Source organism: Sardina pilchardus, chromosome 7 (genome assembly GCF_963854185.1).
Source record: "Sardina pilchardus chromosome 7, fSarPil1.1, whole genome shotgun sequence".
Lineage (NCBI taxonomy): Eukaryota > Metazoa > Chordata > Actinopteri > Clupeiformes > Clupeidae > Sardina > Sardina pilchardus.
In genome coordinates, this window is record NC_085000.1 from 12389394 (window position 1) to 12399667 (window position 10274).

The following is a 10274-nucleotide window of genomic DNA, read 5'->3' on the forward strand; positions in this document are numbered from 1 at the left end:
TCCATGCAGCATCCCCGACACGCGCCGCAGAGAGCCTGCATCCGCGCGCTCGCGACCGCTCGCCGAAAGCCCAGCCGCGTTGCCATTGGCTTGTGCACAAACATGAGCTTACACACCTTCGCCATTCCCATTGGTCGCGGAGGCCCGGCAGACACGCCTGCTAACAATAGGCTCTGAGCTGCCATTGGCCAGAGGCGGCGCAAGCCCTCACTTCTCATTGGCTGTCTGCAGTTAGAGAAGCCCCCCAAAAATAAGAGTAGTAAACGAAGCGCGTGCCTGAAGAAAATCGCAGGGTTGAAAATAAGCGTGCATCTTTTCAGCACCGTTACCCGTGGATAGCAGAAGTTTACTCGTCAACAAAACACATATCTGGCGAACGTGGAAGGAGGCGATACAACCGCCTTCGTCTTACCACCATTTTGTTGATTTTTCTCAGCCAGTTGGCTGTTGTGTTTGAGGGGTTAGTAGGGTTGGAGAACGGAGGAATTAAGGAGCACTTTACTTGAGCTTTTGTTCGCCCTGTTACGGGGCTGCAAGTTAGCTTGCTAGCTGTCTGCCCTCGGTTGAAGCTTTACATAGCACAACTTAGCTAACTGTGGGCAGTATTGGGTGAGAAAGAGTAATACAACGTTAATGTTAGAATTTCATATTTTTTTTGACTCAACTCTCTCAGTTTTTGGTCTTTTATTCAGCGGGATCCCGGATCGGACGGAACAGGAATAACTAACCGTGGCTGTGGGAAATCTAGATTTTCTCTCAAATTTCATCCCACACAGTCGGAGCAACTTTTGCCGCCGTTTGGTTCAGGTTGTTCCAGCCTGTTAGCTTCGGTGCGCCGCCTGCTAGCTGGCTAAGTCTATTGTGTTCGTGCCCCGGTGTTATTCCAGCCGTTCCCCGACCCTAGATCCCGCGCTCTCGCACGCTCCTGGCCCCGGCACAGCCCGAGCTTTCTTTTCAGCAGATTTTCGGTTAGTCGACACGACTCACTCAGAAAGAAAGATGTGTTCCCGGGTGTGGTTCATTACGGACCGCAGGATCCACCAGGAGTACCCCCAAGTCCAGATTCTCCGTGCCCTGAAGCAGCGGTGCGCCGAGGATGATGTCGAATTCCGATATCTCCTGATGGATCAGATTGTCCTGACTATCACGGATGGCCAACTGGGTAAGTGACACAAATGACACGATGAACCATATTAATATGTTTGTTTAACGTGTTTTCTCATCGGTGGTATAGGTGAATGTGTGGGCAGTTGCGGTCGGTATTGTGCGCTTCCGTGGAGACTGGAGGCTGCGCTGTGTGCTGTGTTGATGTAGCTATAGCTAGCGGTGACGGTGACCGCCTAACCTAATTTCTAGCCTCTCATACGGAGATGCGGGGGACCACGATCTCTGGTAGTGGTGTAACAACACGGATTGCCTTTATTCAATAAGCTAAATGAAAACATTGATTGTCATTTCAGCCGAAAGTACACAATTAAAACGAAAGCTAATGCTAGTTAAAATGATGCAGAATTTTCAGTCCGTTAACGGTGGTCACGAGTGCTTGTGCGAGACTATAGGCGGGGGTGGGACGCGTTCATTATACTCGAAGTGACGGCTGGGGCTAACAAAATAAACCTCGCCGGGGATTTTAAAGAGAAGGGGTGTCAACGCTTTGTTTCATGTGTAAATGTGTGAATGTAAATGTATGGAATATAAAGCCGGCAGATTAAGCGACTCTCACGCAAAGAAGTCAAACGAGCCTTTTAATTCCGCTCTAGTGGTCATACCGCGGCGAGTGTGAATTAAATTAATTATTGGCCCGTGCGTTCTAAAAATGGACACCACACTCAACACATATGGGAACGTGAAATAACCGACAACATCACGAGAACCTATTTCACTATATGTCTTCATGTTTCTGCATCAGAAGACATGTTTAGCAGCTTGGGACTCATGCATCTCTCTCTCTCTCTCTCTCTCTCTCTCTCTCTCTCTCTTTTCTTTTTGTGATGTAAAAACCTCGTTCTGAGCGGCGTGCTTAGTGAACGTGTGCACGCCTTCATCGTGGCTGGGGGAATCTGTCACATTGATCATAACGACCGGATTCTTCCTGACTGAAGGCTTTTCACACTCTTATCAAAGCTCCGCACGCACAGCTGCGTCAGAAATGTCGGTATGAAGCAGCACGCGCTCAGTAATCCCTTCACTCTGGCCCAAATAAAAACGGTAATGACGTCACAACCGGCGTGACGTAGAGTGCCTCGCCGTTTTTTCCAGCGCGGCTGTGGGAGATGGCAGCTTTGTCCCGCGCTAAGCACAGGTCAGACACGTAACGCATAAGCTCACCTAAGTTGGCACCTCTAGACTTAGAGCTTGCTGTCCAGTTCACTTCCTGACCAGTTTGTACCAGTGGCATTGACCTCAGCCGAGCCGCAAAGTCGTCTGACCGCAATACTCCGCTTTCGTGAGAAATGGCGGCGCCGGGCTTGGCTCTGGCCCTGATCTGGCCCCGGTCTGGCGGAACAGCGCTGGACTCGTCTCAGGGGCAGTTCCTCTGTCAGGACAGGGCTGGCTACGCCACAGGGCGGGTTCTGTCAAAGCTCAGATGCTCTAGCCACAGCTCCCCTCACGGAACAAGCCTGGACATTCCGAAGGGGCCGTTTATTTCTGTCAGAACAGAGCTCGGCGCTCGCTTGCCACATGGGCGGTTTTCAGCCTCAAAGCGCTCATGCCGTGACCCCGTGTGTGTGTGTGTGTGTGTGTGAGAGAGGTTTCTCAAATAACCTCCCTATATGCCCTGCAGGTTCATGTGCTGTACTAGCTAGAACACACACTCTTTTAGTGGATCAGAAGAACACAACACACACTCTTCCAGTGGGTCAGATCTGAACACACACACTTCTAGTGAATCACAACACACTCTTCCCATGGGTCAGATCACACACTCTCCCAGTCGGTCAGATCTGAACACACACACTGCTAGTGGATCACAACACACACTCTTCCAGTGGATCAGATCTGAACACACACTCTTCTAGTAAATCACAACACACACTCTTCCAATGGGTCAGATCACACACTCTTCCAGTGGGTCAGATCTGAACACACACTCTTCCAGTGGGTCAGATCTGAACACACACACTCTTCCAATGGGTCTGTCCCTGGTCTCACCTCCCTAACCTCATCACCCACGCCAGGCCTCCCACCATGCTGCATGGCCCTCTGGCCACGGGGCAGGAGCTGGGGCAACAAGGACAGGAGCTGGGGCAACAAGGACAGGAGCTGGGGCAACAAGGACAGGATGCCCCAGGAGCTGGGGCAACAAGGACAGGAGCTGGGGCAACAAGGGCAGGAGCTGGGGCAACAAGGGCAGGAGCTGGGGTAACAAGGACAGGAGCTGGGGCAACAAGGGCAGGAGCTGGGGCAACAAGGGCAGGAGCTGGGGCAACAAGGACAGGAGCTGGGGCAACAAGGAGAGGAGCTGGGGCAACAAGGGCAGGAGCTGGGGCAACAAGGACAGGAGCTGGGGCAACAAGGACAGGGACAGGGCAGTAACTGGGCAGCAGGGTGGAAGGCCTGGGCAGGGCTGTGTTGGGCTCGGAGGGAGGGAGCGAGGGAGAGAGTCAGTGAGGTTATGGAAAGACTGTCTGCACACACACACACACACACACACACACACACACACACACATGCGCAGCAGCAAACCAAAGCCCCGTCGGAAAGATTCAGACTCAACTCCGTAAGCTGCGCTTGTTATGTGAGCTAGCGTGTGTGAGGCGGCAGACGGCCTCAACAGTGACCAGAGAGACAACACACACACACACACACACACACACACACGCCTCAACAGTGACTAGAGATACAACACACACACACACACACACACACACACGCCTCAACAGTGACCAGAGAGACAACACACACACACGCACACGCCTCAAACAGTGACCAGAGAGACAACAAACACACACACACACACACACACACACACACACACACACACACACACACACACACACACACACACACGCGCCTCAACAGTGACCAGAGAGAACACAGGCCATGTTAGCCTTCACCAGACCCTGCTAACCAGAAGGGGTCAAACAGCATGAGCCCACACAGCCATCTATCGCTCTTCATGCAATATGTCATCGAAACGCTGCCACTGGCACAGACATCACAATGTACCGTAGCGGAATCCATTGCGACACATTGAGAATTGAGAAATTGTTGTTACCGTGGACTAGGGATGTAACGATACACTCAACTCACGACTCGATATGGATCACGATTTTTTGTTCACGATACGATTTTATCACGATTTTTCTTTTTGATATTGATGCTGTTTGAAGAGGTTGCTCCAAAGGCAGGCCCTACTCTGCCCTGCAAAGCAAAAAGGCAGTAACTATGCAGAGTGCAAACTGAAAAAAAAAAACATTTTAAAGTTATGCTGTTGCTTAGCCTTATGGTTGTAGTTAATGTAGCAGTTATTGGAGGTTTTTTTTTTTTTTTACTTTACATTAGCTTATTTTTGGTTCTTATCAATCTTCATAACAACTTTAATGTCATGAAAATTATAATAACTAATTTTCGACCAAAAATGCAGTTACTGCCTTTCTGCTCTGTAGGGCAGTAACTGTTATATGCTACATCATTATAGTTGTTCAAGTGCACACACTAAATGGAGAGCTAGGATTAAAATTCAGACTGTGCCTTTAAATAGGCAACTTTTTCCATCTATCAGCACAATGCTACAGTAAGCCATTTCCACTAAAAAAAATCAGCTCAATATTATGTGCAAGACTGATGTTTACCAAGCATGCAAACGTGTTAATCTCTTAGCACTATCGTCATACGTTTTCTCATAGTGAGATGGCTATCCCGACATATGTTCTGATGTACATGGGGCGCACGGAGGTGAACGGCGGGACAAACGCGAAATGACAAGGTGTTAACTAACAATTGAGTAGACCTAAGGTCGACAGGCTTTGTGGTTAAAACGATGAAAACCAGTAGGTTAGTCTGTCACAGCTAACTTCGTTCAAGCACAGTAGCTTAGACTAGTTTACACGCGCAGAAATTAAAAGTCAATATCAGCATCACAAGATTGCTGTCATTATCGGAAAATCCAGACACGTCAAACTGGACGCGAACGCGTGGCAAAAACAAAACAACTTCATAAATGATGTCTTTTTCAAACCTTGAAAACACCACATTAAAATCCAAGCATTTTCAAGGATTTCAAGCACCCATACGAACCCTGACACACACACTCTAGTTCAAAGTTGTTGCCTACCGTCGTCTTCCCTCGTTCTGTGCCCCGTACCTAGTGACATAAGTCACGTGACTCATCGCGATTCATTTTTTCTATCAACCGGTGCGAATCGTCACGCATTTGTATCGATTTTTATTCGTGTCACGATGCATCGTTACATCCCTACCGTGGACACTAGGGATGCAACGGTACAGTTTTGCCACGGTTCGGTTTGTATCACGGTTTTTGGGCCACGGTAACGGTTCGGTTTCAATATATCAATATTATCTTGGCTCTAGCATACAGGAGGCTATATTTGCCTTTTCTATTTCAAATCAACAATGTGCTTCTACTTACACTTGCAGAGAAAATATTAAATGCATAGCCTGACACAGATGAAGCAGAATCACAAAAATGTATTAAAAGAAAAGAACACCATCATTGCCTTCTGTCATAAACAGGCAATGTTATCCATAGTGCAGTGCAGCATAAAGTAATGTGTAGTTATTTATTTAATAAACTCACTGTTCTTCACACATTTAAAGAAAATACTTAACTGTTATACACCCTCAAAAAAGTAGTGAACAATTCTGAAAATCTTCTCAAAATAATTGGTGAGGTAGTATTATGTGTAGTTTCAAATGGATATTTGATTTGGGAGTGCCTGCCCTGTCCTCTTTTATGAACGTAAACAATGTAAACATAGACAAAAGTGCAGTGCAGCATTAAAAATATTAGAACAATGAAATGAACATTATTGCAACCTGTTGTCAGGGGGGGGGCAATATTCCGAGAAGAAAGTGGCAAATTTGCCACTTCACAAAGTGTCTGTTTCCCCTGTGTCTCCTGTCGTGTGTGTGTGTGTGTGTGTGCGTGTGTGTGCGAGAGAGTTGTGTGATTGACGAGTGGACGAGCGATTGACTGAGCAGTGAGTTTATTGTTTTTCGAGTGGACACCTCCCGCTGCCCGTAGCCTAGCATGTACAACGTCAGGAAAATAAATGACCCGAGTTTGGAATGACATGTCAGCCTCCCCATCTCCTATAACCTCCCATCCCTATAATATTTTCCAGTAAACTATCAAAAAGAGAATACACTCAGCTGTGTCGGCGTCACGCTTTCTTAGGCTACTCTAGCGAGCAATCAACGCAGGGCAGAAACCACCGGTTACACTGTTACACACAGACTTTATAATGTGGCGAATTTTCGACCTTCTAAAGTGGCAAATTTGCGTCTTTACAAAGTATATATACGTGGCCCTAATACGCCGTCGTATTCGTTATGTCTTTGGGAATTATAGGAATATTGTTGTCGAAAGGCTGCAGCAATGGATGGTTGGGTTTTCGGTGGCAAACTAACTCTCCGTGCTGCTCCACTTAAGGTTACAGCCGGGTGATGAAGGCGCAAGTGGGCCGACATGTTGGATGTGTTACCTTTATTAGGTGATCGTTGTGAAGCAGTGCTTGCAATGCACACTGTGCTTTGTTTACTGACGGTCTTTTTGCCTTGTTCGTGGGCTACTTCAAATGTCGCCATGATCATGCAGCCGCCGGTAGAGTTTGTTTCTTCTCACATGACTCCTTCATTTGCATTTCAACGCGCTTATTGGCTCTTGGGAAATTCAGTAAAATTCTGATTGGTTGTTGCAAGGTTGACGAGAGGCAAGCTGAACAGTCAGAGAAACGCATCCCCCGGGTCCTAAGCACTCCTCTCTATCGCTCCCAGGCTACGCGCGCGCAATAACCTTGTATTAAATAAAAAGTTTAATGTCGCGTATACCGAAATATTGCGGTTTAGGTGAGTCTATTGAACCGAACAGGCCAAACCGAACGGTTCAATAAATTATTGAAAACCGTTGCATCCCTAGTGGACACAGTATGGTAACAGAATTGACTTGTTACCATGGACACAGTGTGGTGACAGAATGGACTTGTTACCGTGGACACAGTATTGTAACAGAATGGACTTGTTACCGTGGACACAGTGTGGTCACAGAATGGACTTGTGAGTTTCTCGGTGCTGTAACCAGAGGGAGGCCAATTAGTCTTGGTTGTCGTTAGTAACCAGACTGAAGCAGCTTGCGGGATGCTGGTCAGACGTGGCCCTGATACGGCCCTGATACGGCCCGGCGCCCTGCTGCTGATGCTGCTGCAATGCCAGGGGAGGGGGCGTGTGTGTGGTCAGCACAAGGCTGCGGAGTGTGTGTGTGTGTGTGTGTGTGTGTGTGAGAGAGAGAGGGGCAGTACCGAGAAGCGAGATAAGCCTGTGTGGCACGAATGCTTCGTCATGTCTGTCATACTGGTGTGTGTGTGTGTATGTGTGTGTGTGTGTGTTATCATGGTGCTGTTAGAAACACAGGATACTGTAGGTGAGACATAGACTCTGATGATGTTGATGATGTCGTTATGAAGCGGTCAGGGGCGTGGGGGGGGGGGGGGGGTGGAGAGAGGCTGAGTGAGCAGCCATGTAATTAATTCAGAGAGAGGGAGGGAACCAGTGACACTTCAGAAGGAGGGGAGGGGGTCTCTCGCTTGCTGTCTGTCTATTCACCTTATTGTCTGTGTATTTATCCCTTCCTTTCTTTCTTTATTTCTTTCTGTCTGTCTTTCTCTATTCACCTTATCATCTGTGTATTTATCTATTTCTTTCCTTCTTTCTGTCTGTCTTTCTTTCTGTCTGTCTTTCTTTATTCACCTTATCATCTGTGTATTTATCTATTTCTTTCCTTCTTTCTGTCTGTCTTTCTCTATTCACCTTATCATCTGTGTATTTATCTATTTCTTTCCTTCTTTCTGTCTGTCTTTCTCTATTCACCTTATCATCTGTGTATTTATCTATTTCTTTCCTTCTTTCTGTCTGTCTTTCTCTATTCACCTTATCATCTGTGTATTTATCTATTTCTTTCCTTCTTTCTGTCTGTCTTTCTCTATTCGCCTTATTGTCTGTGTATTTATCTATTTCTTTCTCTCTTTCTCTGTCTACCTGTCTTTATACCATATAGGAAGTGGTGGTTAGCAGCAGGGGAGACGTGTGTGTGTGTGTGTATGTGTGTTTGGGGCCCTACATGTGCATTTGGGCACGTGCATGTATCTGCATACGTGTGTGTGTGTGTGTGTGTGTGTGAGCTACATGAGCTACGTGATGAAGACCAGTTCAGTGAGGCTATGAGACCAGACAGGGCAGAATGTTCTCCGGTACATCCTCTTTTACACACACACACACACACACACACACACACACACACACACACACACATACACACATACACACACACACACATACGTATGTGAGGAATAACTGGGCCAATTACAGGAAGGTCTGACACACATTGCTGTTAATTACAGCCTAGTGACAAGAATCCCTCCCCCAACTCCTCAGGTGATCCACTGTCACTCACTCACACACACACACACACACACACACACACACACACACACACACACACACACACACACAGTGAGACAGGGATTAGCAATAATACTTTGGCAAAGACAGAAGAACACTGGAGAAGAGGACTGGGTAAGAGAATAGAGAATAGATGATGAGGGGAGAGAATAGATGATGAGGGGAGAGCATAGAGGAGAGGAGAGAGGGGGAGAGGGAGGGGGAGAGGGAGGGGAAGAGAGGAGGAGAGGAGAGGAGCAGAGATCAAATAGAGGAGAAGAAGGAGGAGAGGGGGAAGAGCAGGGAGGAGGAGAGGAGAAGAGGAGAGGAAAGGACAGTAGAGGGTGTTGGCCCTGAGCAGTTTGGTGCTGGTTAATCTGAGAAAGACACAGAGAGGGCAGGACACGAGTCCAAGTGTGTGTGTGTGTGTGTGTGTGTGTGTGTGTGTGTGTGTGTGTGCGCGTGCACACGCAAGTCCGCAGCTGCTCCCTGACTTTTTAATCAGGCCAGCTTGTGTCTCTCAGACACCACAGATTACCAACACACACACACACACACACACTCTCTCTCTCTGAGCGGCCTGGGAGGATTACATCATCACTGTGGGACAGACAGAGTTAGGATGGAAGGGCAGGGAAGAGTAGGTTAGCTCAACCTGTGTGTGTGTGTGTGTGTGTGTGTGTTGGAGGAAGTGAATTTACCCTAATCCATTCTATGAATGGTGCCACCATACGTTTAATGCTGTGGAACACACACACACACACACACACACACTCCTAAGCCTGATGGGAACTCCAGAGGCCTCCTCGAAGTGATTAGCTGTTATAAACGGCAGCACGACATTCACACAGCAGCTACACTTCTGTGTGTGTGTGTGTGTGTGTGTGTATGTGTGTGTGTGTGTGTGTGTGTGTGTGTGTGTGTGCCTGCAGCATCGTCACACCACAGCTACACTTATAAACCTATTTATTACGCATTTCATAAGCGCCAACACTGACTAACAGTGAAATGCCTGCTGTTTGTTCCACGTCAGGAGTGTGTCAGAGATGGCAGTACTCTGGTTTGGAGTGTGTGTGTGTGTCTGTGTGTGTTGGGGTCTAGAGAGAGATGTTACGTGCGTCAGACACAAGTTGCGATGTTTATGGATATAAACTTGTGTAGAACGCTATCTTGAACGCACTTAACACCGTCCATACTAATAGGAATTAGTGTTTGTGTGATAACACACACGTGCATACACACCACTACACACACACACACACACACACACATACAGAGAGAGAGAGAGAGAACAGCATTTAACACCACCTCCATACTAATAGGAATTAGGGTTTGTGTGATAACACACACATGCATACACACCACTACACACACACACATACAGAGAGAGAGAGAGAGAGAGAGAGAGAGAGAGAGAGAGAGAACAGCATTTAACACCACATCCATACTAATAGGAATAAGTGTTTGTGTGATAACACACACATGCATACAGAGAGAGAGAGAGAGAGAGAGAGAGAGAGAGAGAGAGAGAGAGAGAGAGAGAGAGAGAGAGAGAGAGAGAACAGCATTGAACATGACGTCCATAGTAACAGGAATAATGTTAGCGTGATAACACAGGTCAAGATTAGCTTGGTCATTGTTGATCGCTGTTTCGG

General features: G+C 47.4%; 1 protein-coding gene across 1 annotated transcript in view; it reads left to right on the forward strand.

The window, feature by feature from the left end:
- Positions 1–344: 344 nt before the first annotated feature.
- Positions 345–10274, forward strand: part of rimkla (ribosomal modification protein rimK-like family member A) — a 27041-nt gene continuing 17111 nt past the window's right edge. The window contains exon 1 of the mRNA XM_062540777.1: positions 345–1162. Coding sequence (XP_062396761.1) covers positions 1000–1162 — 163 coding nt within the window. The 5' untranslated portion in view covers positions 345–999. The remainder of the gene's footprint in view (positions 1163–10274) is intronic.